This window comes from Lissotriton helveticus, chromosome 1_1 (assembly GCF_964261635.1).
Source record: "Lissotriton helveticus chromosome 1_1, aLisHel1.1, whole genome shotgun sequence".
Classification (NCBI taxonomy): domain Eukaryota; kingdom Metazoa; phylum Chordata; class Amphibia; order Caudata; family Salamandridae; genus Lissotriton; species Lissotriton helveticus.
This window is the reverse complement of record NC_136057.1, coordinates 1,079,438,930-1,079,460,493: the sequence shown is the minus strand read 5'-3', so window position 1 is coordinate 1,079,460,493 and position 21,564 is coordinate 1,079,438,930. Positions and strand designations below refer to the sequence as shown.

The following is a 21,564-nucleotide window of genomic DNA, read 5'->3' as shown; positions in this document are numbered from 1 at the left end:
TTTCTATGGAAACTACATCCTAACTATAATTACCTACTGGTGACTGCCAGTATGTAATAAATATATATATATATAATATATATATATATATATATATATATATATATATATATATATATATATATATATATATATATATATATATATATATATATATATTTATTTATTTATTTATCATTCTCCCTAATAATATGCAAGTTTCCCTACTTTGTTTGATGGCATCATGAGAAAACAACCTGGGACTCTTGGAAACCATTGACTAAGAAGCTGCACTCATGCATGCTAGAGAATTGGCAATATGAACAGGTTTCAGACTGATCCAGCCCAAAAGCCTCCATAAGGCCTGTAACACAAGGAGTAGACTACACAAGATGGGCATTCTGATGCTCAGTTGTTGAAATGTAATTAGAATAAAAACATTTTTATACAACCATCTGGGCATGTAAGACTCGTTAGACCTTTAGGGCAATAGTGACAGATGACCTCTCCACAATACTAGAGACACATAAACAACTGACGCCACAGTTTGTTGTACTGGGCATCCAAAATGTAAATGATGTACACTTGACCAGATAAAAGTCACTCTATGCTCCCTCAATCAATCAGTCATTTGTAAAGTGTACTTCATACCCGTGAGGTTCTCAAGGCACTGGGGAGGGAGGGGGGCGCTACTGATCGAACAGCCAGGTCTTGAGTATCCTCCTGAAGGTCAGCAGGTCTTGGGTCTGCCGTAGGCTCAGTGGGAGGGTGTTCCATGTCTTGGCGGCGAGGTGGGAGAAGGATCTCCCGCCAATGGTTGTTTTTCGGATGCGAGGGATAGTGGCGCGTGAGAGGTCGGCGGAGCGTAGCTGGCGGTTGGGGATGTAGAAGGAGAGCCGTCTGTTGAGGTAGGCTGAGCCGGTCTTGTGGAGTGCTTTGTGTGCGTGGATGAGGAGCTTGAAGGATATCCTCTTGTTGACGGGGAGCCAGTGCAGATTTCTCAAGTGGGGGGTGATGTTACCGTGTCATGGTATGTCGAGGATCATTGGTGCCGAAGCGTTTGGATGCGTTGTAGTCGTTTAATGCGCTTGGTCGGGGCTCCCGTGTACAAGGCGTTTCCGTAGAGTCTGCTGCTGACGAGGGCCTGGGTGACTCTCTTTCTTGTATCTGTCGGGATCCATCTGTAGATCTTGCGGAGCATGCCGAGGGTGTTGAAGCAGCAGGAGGAGACGACGGCGTTGACTTGCTTGGTCATTGAGAGCGTTGAGTCGAGGATGATTCCCAGGTTGCGTGCGTGGTCGGTGGTGGTCTGGGCTGCCCCAGTGCCATTGACCACCAGGAGTCGTCCCAGGATGACGGGTTGGAGCCGAGGATGAGGACCTCCGTCTTGTCCGAGTTCAATTTCAGACGGCTGATCTTCATCCAGTCGGCGACGACCTTCATTCCTTCGTGGAGGTTGGCTTTGGCGGTGATGGGGTCCGTGAGGCAGAGGATTAGTTGAGTGTCGTCGGCTTAGGAGAATATGTTGAGGTCGTACTGTCGGGCGATGTGTGCGAGCGGGGCCATGTAGATGTTGAACAGTATCGGGCTGAGGGAGGATCCCTGGGGTACGCTGCAGATGATCTCGGAGGCTTCGGAACGGGGGGAGGCGGACGCTCTGGGTTCTGCAGGAGAGGAAGGAGGTGGTCCATTCCAGAGCCTTGTCTCGGATCGCTGCGGTGTGGAGGCATGCGCATAGTGTGCGGTGGCAGACGATGTCGAAGGCGGCGGAGAGGTCTAGGAGGATGAGTGCTGTGGTCTCCCCGTTGTCTAGCAGGGTCCTGATTTCGGTGGCAACGATGTGGGCGGTCTGGTCTCGGTGCTGTGGTTGCTACGGAACCCTGACTGGGAAGGGTCCAGGATTCTGTTCTCTTCGAGGTATCAGGTTAGCTGTCTATTGACGATTTTCTCAAAAACCTTGACCGGGAATGGAAGCAGAGAGATGGGCCAGACGTTCTTGAGGTCTCTTGGGTCTGCCTTGGGTTTTTTGAGTAGGGCGCTGATCTCTGCGTGTTCCGAGCTCTCTGGGAAGGTCACGGTCTCGAGGGAGAGATTGATGACGTTGCGCAGGTGGGGTGCGATGGAGCTGCTCGCTTTGTTGAAGACGTGGTGCGGGAATGGGTGGCTGTCCAAAGTTTGTTCACTGTGCCATTTCTGCTCTAGTTTCCGGCAGGCTTGCTTGGAGGCTAGGAGTTCTGGGGTGAACCAGCTGGCCCTCTTGCTGGTGTCTCTGTGGGGTGGTTTCTTCAGCAGGGCGAGGGTGTTGGTGCAGTCCTTGATCCAGCATCTGAGGTTGTGGGCAGCGTCGTCGGTGTTGGAGGGTTCGTGGGAGGGCTGAGAGCGAGGTTTTCATGTAGTTGGTTTTCGGTAATTTTTCTCCAGCGGCGGCGGGGGATCTGTTGGGTGGGGTGGTGTGTGGTAGGTTTCTGGAAGGTGAAGTGAATGCAGCGGTGGTCGGTCCAGAGGAGTTCGGTGGTGTGGCTGACGGAGACGTGCAGGCTTGAGGAGAAGACTGGGTCGAGCGTGTGGCCGGCGGAATGGGTGGGAGTTGTCTCAGTCCAAGGTTGGCGAGGTTATCGATAAGGGTTTTGGAGTTGTCGTTATTCTCATGGTAAAAGTTCAGGTCTCCGAGGAGGATGTAGTCGGAGGTCAGGGCGTGCGTGCTGATGAAGTTGGCGATGGAGTCGCTGAACTGGGGGGCAAGGTCCGGGGGGTCGGTAGACAAGGGTGCCTCTGAGGGTGGAGTTGGGGGTCTGTGTGGATCTGGAAATGCATGTGTTCGGTGGTGCTGAGCACGTCGTTGGTGCTAGTCGAGATCCTGATGCTGTTCTTGTGGCTGATGGCGATTCCTCCTCCAACTCCGTTGGTGCGGTCTCTGCGGGTGATCTTGTAGCCGTCTGGGATGGCTATGGCGATGCCGGGTGCGGAGGAGTTGTTCAACCAGCAGGTCCCAGAGCTCGAGGGCGTGTTTGCGTGAGGAGTGGGTGTTCAGTAGTATGCATCGGAGGTGGTTGAGGTCTTTCTTGGCTGGTGGTTCGTCGGCTCTGTGGCTGGTGTAGCTGCAGTTCCGGCATCTGAAGGGGCCATGTGTGCGTTTCGGGGCGGCCTTAAAGCAGTTGTGGGTCCATCTGGGGTTGTGCTGGTGTCAGAGTGGCGGCGGTCATCGTGGCGGGTGCAGGGGCTAGGGGTTTTGGTGCTAGGCGTGGTCCAGGCGTGGAGGTGCGCAGACGGGCTTGCCTTAGGCGTGCCTTGGGCGCGCCAGCTCCCTGGTGTTCATACAAGCAAAGAGAGACCTCACAAGAGAGTGGAGGAACTCCATATGCTCTACAAGAACAAGATGCTGTACTCACATGGAAGGGCAGAATGGGATGCCTCTGGATGTTTCTGAAAATATATAGCTCTTGGGGAAGCCACTGTGGATTGAATTTCACTGCAATTAATGAAATTCAGAACCAGGAAGGGCATGTTTAATGAAGCAGCTGTAGGGAATTGCATAGTGTGGTGTAAGCTATATTCTAATTTGAGAATCATCTGTGAGAGGTGTGCTCAATGCATATCGTGTTTTGATTAATTGAATTTTGTGCAGTGTGGACAATATTGTCATATATTGGAAAATGCTCTTTTCTGTTATTGTTTAAATATTCATTTGCAAGGTGTTACTAGTCGTTTCAAACGCTTCCTTGTTGTATTGCATCCCAAATGGTTACTCCTTAGTTCTTTCCAAACGGTGGGCAAAAAGAGAGAATCTATATGAAAGCCACACATGTTCTCCTAAATTGGTTGCTCGTAAATAGAGTGACAGACCCCTCCACATTCCAGGTTATTTCTTTCTCTTCTTTCATCAGTCACCCTTGTTGTACAGTATACAACCCTCTGTATGTCATATACCATTTGATCAACCCTGAAGTGGTAGGTGGGTGAGTTTTAGTCCTAGATCATGCCACACAATGCCCATCTTCGGTCTATTCTTCCAAGTTTCTTTTCTTCTGTCTGTTTTGCTTTCTTATGTGACCATGAATCAGTTTTGATCTATTTCCTTACCCTGCGAGGGAGATGTAATGGTGTTATGCTTTCAATGTTACCTGAATATCTTTGGGTTGTTCATTAATATAACCACATAGCATCCCCTCTGCATAATCCACAAAAAAGGAGGTGGTTGTCTCTGCTGCACCATCATACTTTTTATTGCTTTCTTTGTAAGAAATCAAAAAGCGCATGGGCTTGGTGTGGAACTGCGCTCTCTATCCTCGATTGCTGCATCCAATGTTTCACATGCTAAGCTCCTGATCAATCATTGAATGGTTGCTAACACCCTGAGCAGTAAGCCTTCTCCCAGACAGGAGGATGTTTTAGTTGCAACTCACAATAGTAGGTGTAAACAAAGTTCCTCTCTAAAAATGTAGCCAGACAGCTTGAAATGGACTGAACAGCTTCCGAGACCACAAAGGACTGAGGGTAGAGATCTGTACATAAACATCCTGGACCTTAAAATAAATGTTCTTCTGTTCAAAACTGTTGTGAGCCTCCATGTACCCCACTATAGGCCTAGGTAGCTGCACGACCTTTTACCTACATTTGTCCTACCTTGCCCTACATACCGGTTCTGGCGCCGACCTTTTACCTAGTTACCTGCCATATTACTGTTGTGTCGTTTTCTTTAAAAACTAGCCTTGTGTATTCTGCATGAGGATTCTTGGTATTATATCTTCATCCCCTGCCTAGGACATGCATAGCAGGATTACCATCTTCGTAAAACAAAATTGTAAACTCATATCGAGGAAGCACATAATCTTTCCAATAGGTTTAACAATATAATTTGTATTGTGTTGAATTATATCTGGATGGTACTCACCTAAGGAACCTCTGTGTTGCTAGTTAGGATTAGCTAGTAATGTAGCAGGTAGAGATCAAAAACACATAATCCTTACACTCAATGTGTTACGTTCTGACACTGAGTGCATCCATGTTGACTCATGCAGGACCTCTCTGGCAGTATCAGGTTGCCTCAAAATAAAGTCAATGATGATTTTAATGGGGTATTACAAATGTATGTCCTTTTTAGGTCTCACCTAGCATTGCTGCGCATGCGCTACACTCTTTGCGAGGCATGCAGTATTCGGTGTAGCTGGAAGCTTCGTGAAAGCTCCACCCACTTTCTGCCCATATTTTTTCATTGGCTTGTGTTTCAAATGCTGCCTTCCTATTGGTTGTAGGCTTCTAATTCCCTCCTTATGACACCATGTGTGTCTTTCCATGGCTAGCGGCCCCTTAACTGGACAGACTACTTTCCTCCCGCAGCCTGATGCCTTCTCACACCAGCCCCCCTCTCCCCCCTTTGTGCCTTGTTGCATGCACGCACTCAGTTTGCAATGCAATAGGTCTAGCGTAAAAGCAAGTCCTATTGCATTGCCAATGCTTGTTTTCTATTTTCTTGTAAAAACATAGTAGCCTCCTCACCCACAGCTCAGGTCTTCCTGCCTCCGTGTTATTGGTTGCGTGCCCCAGAGCAGGCACAGAGGCTGCAGAGATTCGCCCAGAACATCCAGAGCCCTTCGCGCAGACCTCCAAGAGTGACGAACTATTAAGCTGCAGAGGACCTTGCTAATGACGTGCATCCTCCTCTTCCTCCTGGGTAAGGAATACCCTTCCGTCTTCTTCTCACGGAGCAGCTGTGTTCCCTTCTCACACCCTATTGTGTTCAGTCCATACCCTTGCTATTTAGTGATCACATATTATGTGCAACACATGCAGTCATTGCTGACATTTTTCAGCTCTTTGAAGTCTTAAGCTTACAGCACGAAAACTTCCACGTTAAATCCAAAACTACAAGTCTCAGAATGCAGGGCTGTTTGGTTAAATGCCTAGCCTGACGAAGATGTTCCGCATGAGATTTGGTCATCAGGATCTGTTCCTTTCTCAATTCCACATACTCCAGGTGGGGGATAAACATTCTGTTACGCAGGAATAATATTGTGTAATTTTGCTTAACTTTTATTTTATAATTATGCGCAATCGTGTATGGGAACATCACGAACAAGCAGAAAACATCTGCTTGAGGTGCTTGTGTATTTTTGCGATATTATTTTTAACGCCAAACGTGTCCTCAAGTCCATTTAATTTCACGTTAAAGTGTACCGCAAAATGAGAGGTTGGTATTACATGAAATTGTGCTGAATTTTGTCAAAATTTCACATAATTACATAAAAGCGAATTAAACAAATTTGATATTTCCTAAACCAGTCTGCTTGCCTTCAGTTTTGAATTTACAAACTCAGTCTAGCTTTCACCCTGCATTGTCGCACCCCACCGTGCTTCGCTCATACAATGACATTTTCCTGTCCAATATCCTCGTAGCCTACGCCTGCCCGTGCTCCTGCCCACCGGTCTCATTTCAGGACCTCTACCCCTCTCTAGTCGAACAGCCCCTAATAAAGGCCCCCTCTATTCCTTCATAACTGAATTTATCCTCGTATGGCAGAGTTGGCACATTACTGGTTGTCTTACAAGTAAAGATTTGTTCACGCCCGTGCTCGGAAAACAATGAAGGCTGTTATGTAATTCAGAGTTCATGAACTGTTAACATCTTGTGGTTTAATTGGTTGTTTTAAAGAGGATCAATGGGTTTGGCATGTTTAAAGTTTTTACTTTTTTGTGTGAAAGTACAAAATGAGTTTGAATTTTTATGCATCATGGTGCACGTTGGAGATCCAGTTACTTTAACTTTTTATTGCAATTTATCTTGTATACTGCACAACATTGTCCCAGTGGCTTTCTTGGCGCTCTCCCCGAGTCGCACACACTGATACCAGCAGAAAGATTGCAAACAAAACAAGCATTTGCAATGCAATAGGTCTCGCATTTGCGAGATTTTGAGCTATTGGCATTCTAAATGTCAATGCCCTTTATTTGTGTTTTGAAAACCTGCAACCTACGACTATAAGTACAAAGTGCACATAAATAAAAGGCATTGTCATTTACAATGCCAATAGGTTAAAGTTTCAAAAATGCAAGACCAAATGCATTGCAAATGCTTGTTATGAGACCTTTTCCAGTTTGATACTTAAACAGCAGTGTTACCTCCAGTGATGTGAAACTGATGACCTGAAACACATGCGTTTCTGGCTCACATCACCTTTACTTGTTGGTTGTTTGAGTTTCAGGACGTCTTAGCCGAGCCTGCCAAAGTGTTCAATAACAACTTTGTGTGTGTACTTTGAGCTGCATCCGCTGTCAGAAACGTCTGACCTGATGGCCTGTGTGGCACAGGGCTGTCATGTCATAGTGACAGTCTTCTTGGTTGTCACTCGTATTCCCTGCCCTGGATGGCCATGCAAGGCATAACCGTCTTGGGTAGAGAAAACTCAAAATGACACCAATGTGCTGGGAAAAAAACTCCTTGCATGCCAAGGTAATTTTTGTGTTTTTGAATAAAGAAACTCCCTTTTTGGGAGATTGCTTCTTTAAGCTTTAGGAGTGTGTGTTTTGAAAACAAAAAGAACGTTGCTGAATGAGTGCATCAAACTCTGGGCTTACTCTGCAAAGCTTTAGTCCCTTACCTACTTTGGTAAAGGAGGCGGCATCCTTTGACGACCTGACGAGTCGGTGAGTTGCTCGCACTTTAAATGAGGCTAAACTTTTATTTTTGCTTGGAATCTTTACAAGAATAGAAAAGACAAGGGACCGAGCACACCCAAGACTTATTGGTTTGGAACCACCTTTTGGCCCGAGCAAAGACGCTGATGCGAAAGTTGAGGTGGTGGTGAGTGAGATCCATTTAGTGGAATGTTCTATCTATCTATCTATCTATCTATCTATCTATCTATCTATCTATCTATCTATCTCAGTCAAATTCGTTGTTATTGTCTAACTATTGCAACAATTTTACGTTTGGTTATTGATCCCATCCATATTCAGTAGTTTATTATTGCTATAAAAGTTGTCAATCTGTTATTGTGCGCAGTGAAGCTATGTTTTAAAACCTTGATCTTGGAAGTCAGTCTGCTGGGTTATTTTGCAGCAGTGGTGTGTCTGAAGCAAGGGGATTGTTGAAATAATAACAAGTAAGTAACCTTACAACAGCAGAAATTTCATTTCATGTTGTTTCAGGAAAGCCAATGTCAATCCTTAGTAACAGTTGTCGCTAATCATTTGTCTTTCTAATGTTAACTTTACAAGGAACAATCTCGAAATAGTTGATCTATTTATGTATTTGATTATAGGTACAGCTTGCAGAACCGGCCTAGACAAAAAGCCTTCAAACATAAAGGATTACACAAAATGTGTGGATTCCCAATTTAAAGATTTGAAAAGGAGAAGTGGTTTATGTGATATGTTCTTCCCACTAGATGGTAAATAATATAATACTGTTTTTGTTTTTCTTATGTATAGCTGTTGTTACATGCATACAGTAAGGTAATATAATTGTGTTAGGATTTAGTGAAATGGGAATCGGCCAAGAACCAGCTGTAGAAGATTCAAATTAATACTGTTTACAATGAATTTTGGAATGCACTTTCCTAGTTAATCTATAGGGTTAACAACATACATTATCAGCCCACAAGCAGTGTTATATGAAAAGTTAATATTGTATTCAAATGAGGCATAATAATAGTCACATCTGTGAGTATACAAAGATAACTTTGCAGCTGACACGTGCTTAATCTGAAAGTCACCTTTTCAAGGCCAATAGCCAACTTAAAACAGGAACAGTCTTTTCATGACACACAGAGTGCTGAAGATTCTAAGGTGTAACTCTTTCCAAAAGTAGAGGCAAAATAAGATCTAATAAAAATTAAGCTAGAAGCAAAAAAGTTGTTCTCCCTACAAAACAAGTTTAAACTGATTCAGTAAACATCTGCGTCCAATAGCGTCTGAATATCTCTCCAGAAATATATTGTTATGCTCTGGCCACTGCAGTTACTCGGTCTGTGGGGACACAAGTGGTTATTGGATTCAAGGAAGTTGTGAGTGTTCTAATGAAAAGCACGTACATACATCTGGCGTGTCGAGTACTAGAAGGTAGAGTCCAAGATTTTTTTTATCTTCCCTGGTAGATAAAGTAATTTCCTCAATAAATTTAGAATCGGTGGCATAATTGAAACACCCCATCTTCCCTAATTTCAGTAATATTAATAAAGGATGTAAAGACACATTGATTAGGAACAACAAATCCATCTTTGTTGGACACCACACCATCCCAGTTCGCCACTCAATTCTCAAGGGTTTGAGAACCCTTCAATGGCTACCTGGGAACCAAAGAATCACATTTAAAGCCCTCGTATTTATGTTTAGGGCTATGCAACAAACAGCTCTCCCTACATTAAAAAACAAGATTAAAAAATACCAACCTCTGAGAAATCTTTGCTTTACTGAGCAACATATGTTATGCATCCCTAGGATACACAATTCAATTGCGGGAGACCAGGATTTTTTTCTTCCCTGACCCCAAAGCTTTGGAATTCCCTTTCCAACCTTCTGCAGAGTATTTCCTCAGAGGCTATTTTTAAGGCTTACCTGTAGACCCACCTTTTTATAGAAATCAGACCCTCCTCTGATGTTTCTATTTCTTCTTTTCTGTAGCTCACTTGACAATAATCAATTATATTGTGTTGAATATTGGCCTATGAACAGTTGAAAGGTGCCCAAAGCCACAGAGTCTGTGGTGCTTGCTGGTGTATTATCCTCTTGTGTCCGCCTTTCACCAGACTATGGAAGACTTTTAGACTCTGGACATGGCCTCTGTTTAGAGATTAATGCATGATTGGTGGAGAATGTCTGTGATGTGAAGGGAGCTGCTGTGGCAGGTACCATGTTTTAAGCACCTGCTCTGCAAATACTTTTATTTAGAGAAATGAAACTCCTAAAACAGGATTTTCTCTAAACAAAAATAAATGACCCGACGTGAAGGGAATTGTATTCCTGCATATGGGGACCATTCTGATTTTTCCATGCCCTTGTATGGCATGCTATATAAGGCAAGCACTGGTGGAGAAAGTGAATTACAGTTGCTCCATGACCATGACTTGGCATCCCCTGGGTGAGCAGGCCATCAGTTCAGAGGATTACATTGGAAACAGTGGAGGCTTCAGAGGTGTAAATAATGTGCCTTCCCACGGCTGTAAATAGATTGGGCAAACAAAAAGTGTGGTGGGGTGGGAATCTGTAGCTTTATGGTGGTGTTCCTAATTTTCCAAACTCTAAAAAAAGCCCTTGCTCCTGAAAGTCCTGAAATAACCAGTATGTTTTTGGCACATTTGCCAGATTCCTGAACCTTTGAGGAGCTGGCTGTATTGGGCACAGCTGGGGCAATCTTTTCTACTGGAGTGTAGGATAATGGCCTCCTCCAGCCTCAGTGAGTACTGGTAGGCTTGCCTGTGGGTTGGTGACTGTCCCTACATTGGTAGCATTCAACCCATAGTGATATAGTGGTTTTGGCTCATGATTTCATGAGAGGAGATCTCTCTTTCACTCAGTGTCAGAAAGTAACACATTGAGTGCTTGGGATTATGTGTTTTGACCTCTACCTCCTACATTACTAGATAATCCTAACTAGCAACACAGAGGTTCCTTAGGAGAGTATCACCCAGATATAATTCAACACATTGACCCACATGTGCAGGAAGACCCAACAGGGATATTGTTAAACCTATTGGAATGAATATGCGCTTCCTGCATATGTGTTTACAATTTATTTTACAGAACTTATGAGATTCCAAATTGGGGGTGAATTTTCGAAAGTGACTGTAGAAAAACAAATAACTTCAAATCTGCCCTCTGCAAATACCACCACCTCAGGGAATCCAAAAAGGAAGCCCTAGCCATCAGCATCAAGGCAAGCCCCAATTAACTTTTCAGCATCGTCAGAAAATTTGCCTGCCCGTCTGCCGCCTAGACCACGACCCGCCCTTCCCAAGCCCTCTGTGACTCCCTGACAGACCACTTCCACAACAAAATAGCAGACATCTACAGCAACCTCGACCCACAGCCTACCTTCCTCTGTCACCTCCTGACACAACACTGACAACTCCCACAGCAACATAACTGATTGGACACCGCTCACCACGTCAGTCACCATGCCAATCATGACCTGCATCCACTCTGGAGCACCGACAAATCCCTGCCCACACCACACCTTCACCCTGGGACAGAAGGAAATCAGTAGCACACTCCCCAATATCCTCAACTTATCCATCACCACTGCCACCTTCCCAGATTCCTGAAGGTACAAGGATGTTAAACCTCTACTGAATAAATCTTCTGCTGACCCTAGTGAGCAGTGCCCCATTTCACTGCTCCCCTTTCCAGTCGAGGGCCTGAAGAAAGCCATTAATTGCCAGCTCACCAATCACCTGGAAGGAAACAACCTACTCAATGCCTCGCAGTCTGGCTTTTGCTCCAATCAACAGAAGATTTCTCAGAAGAGAAATCAAAAAGCCTAACCGATCACTACAATTCCATTCACAACACTCATTTGGGTTGGACTGGTAGGTATAGTGGATAGAAAAAGAGAATTGCTCTTTTTCTTGGTGTCCCCTCACTCACCAGGGTTGCCCCATGGTGACATGCTTCATCATAGGGGCCATCCCAGCCCTCTACGGACTGGGGCGTGCTGCGACTGGCGAATTACGTAGGAGCACTTATAGTTTGACTATGTGTGGTGCGGGTGTGATAGTGGAGTGGGCTAAGTGATTAGTTTAAAAATACCTGCCTAGTAGGCTTTCAATAAACTTTATTCCTGCTTCCAGGTGGTAACCTTAAAATACGGGGTGGTAGAACTAGGAAAACCTAAACGCAATGTGTCAAGGTGTACCTATCAACTCCTGTCAACATGTTTCGGTCATACCCCAAGCACTTCTTCGGGACTACACAGGGACCAGCCCTGTGTTCGCCACTCCTTAAACGCTATAATGAGCCTTTTAAATGCAATCAATACATGCATATAATACCTACGTATTCTATTGAATCACGTGGTTCCTGTAAAAACAAAGAACAACTTGAAAAGTCAAGGGGTGTTGCCCCCAACAAAAGCACACATAGATATATACAATAGATTGCACAAGGGAAAAGTTAATTTCTATTCCGTGGTTTTCAACGTGGCGTTTTTTGTGTAAAAAAACGTGAATGTTTTTCATGCTTCAAACGTGATAGTTCTCATGCATAAAAAACGTGATCGGCACCTTTCTGTGAGGAAACCATGCATTCATCCAACATTCATACTCTTACATATTTCTACATACATGTAGTGGGACCTAACTGTGCCCCATGGACTCGAAGGGGATCAGTATCCCAGCGATCTAAAAGGAAAAAGGAAAACGGGCTGATAGTTCATCTGTTTGTCTTGCTTCTTATTACCTACAAGGTTGTCTACTGGTCGATCAGTCCGTAAACAGGCACATCGTTTTGCCAAACACACTCGTTTCATATCGCTTACTTGCTAACAGGATACCTCCCTCTTTTAAGCACCTACTCGCGCCGCTTCGGTCCGAATGTTGTTGTACCTGGGCGACCGGGTTTGTTTTAAGAGATCGGCTGGCCGGTTACTTCCGCATTGCCTTTAGCGCTTCTCATCAACTAGAAAACAAGAATAGGGTTGGCTCTAATCAGCAAGGCTGAGCCTATACAACAAACAACGAAAGAAATGCCAGTACTGATGATATTTATTCAATTATCACACTTAACATCCACACTAAGAAAACTAATTGAAAATGGGGTATTTGCTTATTACTCGCACTTTTATTTTTCAAGATTAACAGTTATTACAAAAATGTTTTTATTTTTTATAAAAAGAGAAGCATATAAGAAATGAGGACACATCAAAAGAACCACATTCAATAGAAACTTCATACATTCTACACCTTCAATCATATCACTATCAGCACAACATTCACCACATTCATATCTCCATCATACATACCACATACTACCACTATAGACATTGTCTTACTGGTCTGCTTGGGTATCTAGGGGGCAGTAACACCCTCTGGCTCCTCACCATCCTATGTACATTACCTTCTACTGTGTTAAGTTCTAATGAATGATTCTAAATTCATCAACAGATAGGAATGTATCTTCTTTAAATTGTACTAAATGATTGTATAATTTGTGCAGATCTAGTATATTCTTTGTTTTACTATAGTGGTAGTATGTGGCATGTATGATGGAGATATGAATGTGGTGAATGTTGTGCTGATAGTGATATGATTGAAGGTGTAGAATGTATGAAGTTTCTATTGAATGTGGTTCTTTTGATGTGTCCTCATTTCTTATATGCTTCTCTTTTTATAAAAAATAAAAACATTTTTGTAATAACTGTTAATCTTGAAAAATAAAAGTGCGAGTAATAAGCAAATACCCCATTTTGAATTAGTTTTCTTAGTGTGGATGTTAAGTGTGATAATTGAATAAATATCATCAGTACTGGCATTTCTTTCGTTGTTTGTCTCATCAACTAGGGCGCGTTTGACAACGATCATTGTTGGCGGCCATCTTAGGTGTATTCAATACACTTTTGTGTTGTAAAGGAGTGAATATTTCTTTTTCAGGGTGACCTTTCTTATACTTAATGAATTTTGGGCATACTGCTATGGATCCTTATAATTGTCAAGCGGATTCCCATTGTTTTTCTAAAAAATATTTGAAACGGTTTTCTATATACGTCAAACACGCTAGGTCAGGATTCACGAGGTGAAAACGTCAGGGCAAAACCAGATCCATCTGTAAAGTCTGGATAATGTTTCACTGTGTATTGGGGCTTATTTAGGGAAATCAATGTGAATTACTAGTTATTTCCACTAGCTTCAGTACTGTCACTATGCAAATTGTCCCCAAGAATTATCATCATTCAAACCCACAATATGTGAACGGAGTCTGAACACCCAACGTTGTTCTTTCTCTAGTAGTTTTTTCTCCCTGTCTGTGTGTGGTTGTTGTATTTCCAGAACCACCCACCGCATGTCATTGGGGGTATGTCCTTTCTCCCAAAAATGTGTGGTCATTTTAGTATTGGAATGTTTGCATCTGAAATTACTACGGTGTTCCACCATCCATGTGTTGACCTTCCTGGTGGTCATGCCAATATAGTGTAGATCACAGGTACATGTAATCATATAGACCACCCCAGTAGTGTTACAGTTAGAATAGGATTTCAAATCCCAGGTTATGCCATTATTACATCTGACCTGTTTGGTCGCACTCGTTAGATGACATACACTGCAGTTGGAACATGGGTAGTGTCCCACTGGTAGTGGATGTAAACGACGAACTGGACCTTCTGCAATCTTGGGGCGTGTATGGACTATTAAGTCCTTCAGGTTCTTGCCTTTGCGGTGACTAAACATGGGTTGGGTGAGATTCAGACCACCACTATTCAGTGTCCTCCAATGTTTTTTGACAATCTTAGTTACTTTTTGCGAGGCCACGGTGTAGGTAGTATACTTAATGAATTTTGGGCATACTGCTATGGATCCTTATAATTGTCAAGCGGATTCCCATTGTTTTTCTAAAAAATATTTGAAACGGTTTTCTATATACGTCAAACACGCTATGCCTAATAAAGGACTTTGAATTTGACCCTGCCACACAAATACTGGTGGGACTTGATGTGGAGAGTCTCTACACTAGTCTGCCCCATAGAGAGACCTTACAGATCTTAGAAGAGATTCTGTTTGAAAATAAATGGCAGTACAAAACACCTAGACACGTTGTTCTGGAATGCTGCCGCCTAGCCCTGACCGAGAATTTTTTCAAACCATGTATAGGCAGACCCATGGAACTAGCATGGGAAGCACATTCGCGCCGAGTGTGGCCGGGTTGTACGTCCACCAACTAGAGAACAAAAGAATTTTGACTCCGAACAATCCATACTCAACACATATCCAGATGTGGAGGCGTTATATTGATGACGTCCTCCTCATCTGGAATGGAAATGAGGTGGGATTTGACCAATTTCTCATCTGGTTGAATTCACAAGATCCTTTTTTGAAGTTTACTTCCACAATAAGTAGAGAGCTACTGGTTTTCTTAGACCTAAACATAAAAGCAGAAGGTGGTCAATTAACCACCACCACACATTTCAAACCTACATCCAGAAATTGCCTCTTAAATTTTGAGAGTTTTCACCCACGACAATTATGGGAAAATTTGCCCTTCGGGCAGTTCTTACGCCTAAGAAGAAACTGCTCAGAAAAAAGAGACTACGAGACACAGGCAAAAGAACTGACCACGAAACTAATTCAGAGACAATATCCACGCAAGATTGTGTCAAAAGCAAAAAAGAGGGCGTCAAACAACGATAGAGATGCTCTTCTAGAAATAAAGGAGAGACCAGACCCCAAGAATGAGACTGATAAGAGGCCCATATGTGTTACTACCTACACCGTGGCCTCGCAAAAAGTAACTAAGATTGTCAAAAAACATTGGTGGACACTGAATAGTGGTGGTCTGAATCTCACCCAACCCATGTTTAGTCACCGCAAAGGCACGAACCTGAAGGACTTAATAGTCCATACACGCCCCAAGATTGCAGAAGGTCCAGTTCGTCGTTTACATCCACTACCAGTGGGACACTACCCATGTTCCAACTGCAGTGTATGTCATCTAACGAGTGCGACCAAACAGGTCAGATGTAATAATGGCATAACCTGGGATTTGAAATCCTATACTAACTGTAACACTACTGGGGTGGTCTATATGATTACATGTACCTGTGATCTACACTATATTGGCATGACCACCAGGAAGGTCAACACACGGATGGTGGAACACCGTAGTAATTTCAGATGCAAACATTCCAATACTAAAATGACCACACATTTTTTTGGAGAAAGGACATACCCCCAATGACATGCGGTGGGTGGTTCTGGAAATACAACAACCACACACAGACATGGAGAAAAAACTACTAGAGAAAGAACAACGTTGGGTGTTCAGACTCCGTTCACATATTGTGGGTTTGAATGATGATATTCCTTGGGGACAATTTGCACAGTGACAGTACTGAAGCTAGTGGAAATAACTAGTAATTCACATTGATTTCCCTAAATAAGCCCCAATACACAGTGAAACATTATCCAGACTTTACAGATGGATCTGGTTTTGCCCTGACGGTTTAACCTCGTGAATCCTGACCTAGCGTGTTTGACGTATATAGAAAACCGTTTCAAATATTTTTTAGAAAAACAATGGGAATCCGCTTGACAATTATAAGGATCCATAGCAGTATGCCCAAAATTCATTAAGTATAAGAAAGGTCACCCTGAAAAAGAAATATTCACTCCTTTACAACACAAAAGTGTATCGAATACACCTAAGATGGCCGCCAACAATGATCGTTGTCAAACGCGCCCTAGTTGATGAGAAGCGCTAAAGGCAATGCGGAAGTAACCGGCCAGCCGATCTCTTAAAACAAACCCGGTCGCCCAGGTACAACAACATTCGGACCGAAGCGGCGCGAGTAGGTGCTTAAAAGAGGGAGGTATCCTGTTAGCAAGTAAGTGATATGAAACGAGTGTGTTTGGCAAAACGATGTGCCTGTTTACGGACTGATCGACCAGTAGACAACCTTGTAGGTAATAAGAAGCAAGACAAACAGATGAACTATCAGCCCGTTTTCCTTTTTCCTTTTAGATCGCTGGGATACTGATCCCCTTCGAGTCCATGGGGCACAGTTAGGTCCCACTACATGTATGTAGAAATATGTAAGAGTATGAATGTTGGATGAATGCATGGTTTCCTCACAGAAAGGTGCCGATCACATTTTTTATGCATGAGAACTATCACGTTTGAGGCATGAAAAACATTCACGTTTTTTTACACAAAAAACGCCACGTTGAAAACCACGGAATAGAAATTAACTTTTCCCTTGTGCAATCGATTGTATATATCTATGTGTGCTTTTGTTGGGGGCAACACCCCTTGACTTTTCAAGTTGTTCTTTGTTTTTACAGGAACCACGTGATTCAATAGAATACGTAGGTATTATATGCATGTATTGATTGCATTTAAAAGGCTCATTATAGCGTTTAAGGAGTGGCGAACACAGGGATGGTCCCTGTGTAGTCCCGAAGAAGTGCTTGGGGTATGCACGAAACATGTTGACAGGAGTTGATAGGTACACCTTGACACATTGCGTTTAGGTTTTCCTAGTTCTACCACCCCGTATTTTAAGGTTACCACCTGGAAGCAGGAATAAAGTTTATTGGAAGCTTACTAGGCAGGTATTTTTAAATTAATCACTTAGCCCACTCCACTATCACACCCGCACCACACATAGTCAAACTATAAGTGCTCCTACGTAATTCGCCAGTCGCAGCACGCCCCAGTCCGTAGAGGGCTGGGATGGCCCCTATGATGAAGCATGTCACCATGGGGCAACCCTGGTGAGTGAGGGGACACCAAGAAAAAGAGCAATTCTCTTTTTCTATTCACTATACCTACCATTCCAACCCAAATGAGTGTTGTGAATGGAATTGTAGTGATCGGTTAGGCTTTTTGATTTCTCTTCTGAGAAATCTTCTGTTGATTACAGTATTTGGAGGGTGAGCCTAGCCCCCTTGTTCCTCTACCTCCCTTACCTTTTGTACTGGCTTTTGCTCCAACCACAGCACTGACTCCGCTCTAATAGCCGCACATAGAATCCACCTACAACCCTTCATCTCTGAACCCAAGAGCACCCTCTGTTGTGTCCCCCTAGGATATTCCCTCAGCCCCACCCTCTTCAATGCCTACCTGATGCCACTGGCCGACATCATCCACACCCATGGACTAAACTTCATTTTATATACCAACAACACTCCTCTCTCACGGAAGACTCCCCCACCAGCAGGTTCAGTTTCCAGAACGCCATGATCAATGTTGCCGCCTGTTTGAGATCCGACTGCCTAAAACTGAAAACTTACAGCTAGAAGTGCTCATCTTCATAAGGAACACCTCCCCATGGGATGACACCTGGTGGCCCACCGAACTTGGACCGTCACCTACCCCTACCAACCATTCCCGCAATCTCATTATCATCCTGGACAGCGATCTCTCCATTGAGTGCCAGGACAATGCAGGAGCCTCCTCCGCCTCCTTCCACACCCTCTACATGTTTTATAAAATTTTCAGGTGGGTACCCATCAGCACAAGGAAAATGGTGACTCAGGCCCTTGTCACCAGCCGAAAATGGAAATGCACTCTATGCCTGATCCACCACCCACCACCTCAAACAACTACAGACCATACAGAACACCCCAGCCAGGCTCATACTCGCTCTCCCCAAATGAATCCGCATCACCCCCCTCCTCAGAGGCCTCATTGGCTCCCTGTCCAGAAAAGATACCAGTTTAAGCTGCTGACTCACACCTACAAGGTCCTGCACAATGCAGGACTCTCCAACATCAACTACCGTCTGACCTTCCACCAGCTGACCAGACAACTTCAATCCACCCCCCCTGCACATATCCCCCACATCTGACAAAGCTGCAGTGGAGGTCATTCCTTCTCCTATCTTGGCGCCAAGTCCTAGAATTACCTCCCACTCCACCAACGAACCTCTCCTTCACTCACCATTTTTAGAAAGCGACTCAAGATTTGGCTCTTCAGCTTAGGCTCTCCATACCTCCAGCACCTGGATACTTTACTGGGTGATAAGCCAAGCTATATAAATGCCGATTGAATGGTAATACCAGCTCTTCATGATTTAGCCGCCAGCTCTGCTGCTCCTTCTACACGCCTTCTAATTTCCCATGGCTCTATCAGTGGTTTCTGCTAAGCAACCAAAGTTCTTGTTCCTCTAGTTTGCTAAGCATATTTCCTCTGCAGAGGTGACCCAATGCAGAAATACAAAAGAATACTAAAAGAAAGTAATTCTTTGCAGAATGCTTGTGTTCCGTGTCCCAATAGAGTTGTTTTAATGTATACTATGTTACGCTTTTATATATGAGATGCAAATGTACTGAAAAACTGGAATGAAAAGTGTACTAGTAGATTATCTTATCCGTTTGTTGCTTAGCATATTCTCTCATTATATTCTAGTAGACTTAGGGAGGATGGCCAAATTATTGTGGTCACCCTATAATCCTATCACAATTATGAGGTATTTCTTAGTAAAACCTTTTAGCGTCGACTCTAAAGTTGTCCAACATTTTGTTACACGCATTAAGATTCTAAAAATACTTGACTAAAACCAGAATACCACGTGACAGGGCGGCTAAATAAGGTTGCATTGCTGATGCATCTGCCAATTAAATTGTTCCTCATGTATTCTGGACTCTTGTCGCTGTGCTCTTTAGACCCTCATGGTACTCATCAACTTCCTCACCTAAGAGTCATTCCAAGTACTCTTCAGTTTGCTAGGAGGTACATTCATGCCCATCTGAAATCGTTTTAATTACTCCGAGTTCCTTTATATTGCCTCAGGAGCTGGAGCTATATCAGGGTGGGTGGGGGAGTAGGTAGAGAGTTTGTTTACCTCTGTTCTTTTCTCCCTGGTCATTAATAGAATCTTGCCCTTTCTCCATTCATTCTTTACTATGACTAGGCCTGGCTGAATTCGAACAAGCCGAGTAATCGGAGTAATTTTGTGTTACTCTTTGATGTAGAATTGGAGATAATTACTCAGTTACTCCTGCTCACGTTATTAAGAGTAATTTGGGGGGAAATAAACCTCCTACTGCAAGAGAACAAAGGCAATGCCTAATGTGATTTCATATGTCTACATCCCTCTTACATATCTTCTCTTGTAATCTTTGCACATTACAGTTGCCAGACTTGTAGTGTAGCTGTGTCATGTTCCAGTCTACTTTTGGAACAGTTCCAGGTTGAGACTTGCATGCGGATTCTATTGTCACAGAAATCTTCCTCGTCACTAGGAGTAAGAGAATAAGTTGCTCATTTGGTATTTAGACATGCCCAACAATGCACTCTTTTGCTCTATTCCAGTTGTTAATTCCCATGCTGTATGTGACGTCTTACCCAAAATTGAGGTTCTATGTGGACACAAAATGTACACCTGTAAATGGGCTTTGATGGTCTCTGCCTTTCAGGATAATTTACATCAGTATTTTCACCAGCCAATTTTTCCATCTCTTTGACTATCCCTGCTGTGTGTTATGGAGATATTTTATTGGGCCAAGATCCCCTGCATGTCACTTCATTTCTCTTCACTTCAGCGGATGCTGTTCCATGCATGTCTGTGATCTATGCTATCAAGTTACTTGCTCTCTTCTATTGCCTCTTATACATTGTTCAGTAACCGTAGCTGGGGTTTGAGCTGCTTTTCTTTCCTTCTTGTGCTTGTGAAATGGAATAGTTATAGTTTAAACGGACTGTTTTCAAGTTCATTCCATTGTAACACAGCGACTCATGGCCCTGTATTCACCAGCACAGTACTCTGGGTTGAAGACTACTGTGACTGCTAATGTATTAATGTTCTCTTTGCTTGTTTACAAGATTCCCTCCATATAAATTGCCTAGCCTTGTTGGAGCTCTTTCATTGTTTGGTTCAGCACTTGCTTCTCCTGCACCATGTTCCTATTAGAGGATTTGGTAATGACTGAGACCTTCCCAGTGTGGGAAATATCCTGGAACTGAAAGTCCTTCAAGCTCCACGTATTTCTCATGCCAGTTAGTAGTAGGTCCAGCTACACAACACTTGGACGTATTTTATGTTAAAAATTAGGAAGGCGGTGTAGGCCTTTCCGCCAACTGCCTAGATTGCTCTTGATTTGAACATTAAGCAAGGGTCACCATTCTTACACTCATAGTGTGGCTAACCAAAGCTACATGTCTACAAACTAAAATGGGGCAAAGGGCCCTCAAGACCTAGACTTTCACCGTGTTGACCTAATCAAGCACATTTGCATCTCGGACCTCCAACTGGTTAAATGTGCAAGGTGTTTTGACTTCTAGTTGCCAGAGAGCTTTCTGCTCTGGGAATTGATTTCCCCCTGCTGTTATTGCCCTTAAGCTCAGAGATCCAGATGGGTAGGACAACTTTAGTGACTTTCGAGGGCCTAACAGCATTTGCCAGGCCTGTGTTCTTCAATAGGCAGGGACAACATGTTTTTTGGTAATGGGGCTAGAACGTTGTCTTTTGTATTAGCAACACGGTCAAATACAGCATCAGACCCACGACTGGTGAACTTGATTACAGGATACCTAGTTGTAATGCAGGCCTTTCTGAGAAACGTCCCAAGGTCCTAATGGGAGCTATTAAACCATAAATGTGAATGCTGCATATGAGTGCTAAAAACTCAGAAACCAATTACATACTGTCTGGAGTTAGTGATAAATCACACCAGCTCTACTCCCACTTACCTCACTGTCTGCTCAGATATGGTCAGTGAAACATGTAGGCAAGGAGTAGAAAAAGAAAAAACACCACTATCCAAGAGATAGTATATGTCAACTGACTTCTGAGAGTAGTGCTTCAATACTCTTCCAAAGTAAAACAAGAGGACTATATTTTGTGTGTGAATGCACATCATTACTGTGGTATACTGAATCTTTCCATCTTCTTGTAATACAATCAAGAGAAATTGTTTTTTGTGGCTTAGGTGAGTTGAGGTA

At 43.5% G+C, this 21,564-nt stretch overlaps 1 protein-coding gene across 1 annotated transcript in view; it reads left to right on the top strand.

The window, feature by feature from the left end:
• The window catches only part of LOC144821209 (protein NEDD1-like), a 752,172-nt gene that overhangs the window by 502,290 nt on the left and 228,318 nt on the right, over positions 1-21,564 (top strand). The window contains exon 10 of the mRNA XM_078677987.1: positions 8,238-8,366. Coding sequence (XP_078534113.1) covers positions 8,238-8,366 — 129 coding nt within the window. The remainder of the gene's footprint in view (positions 1-8,237; positions 8,367-21,564) is intronic.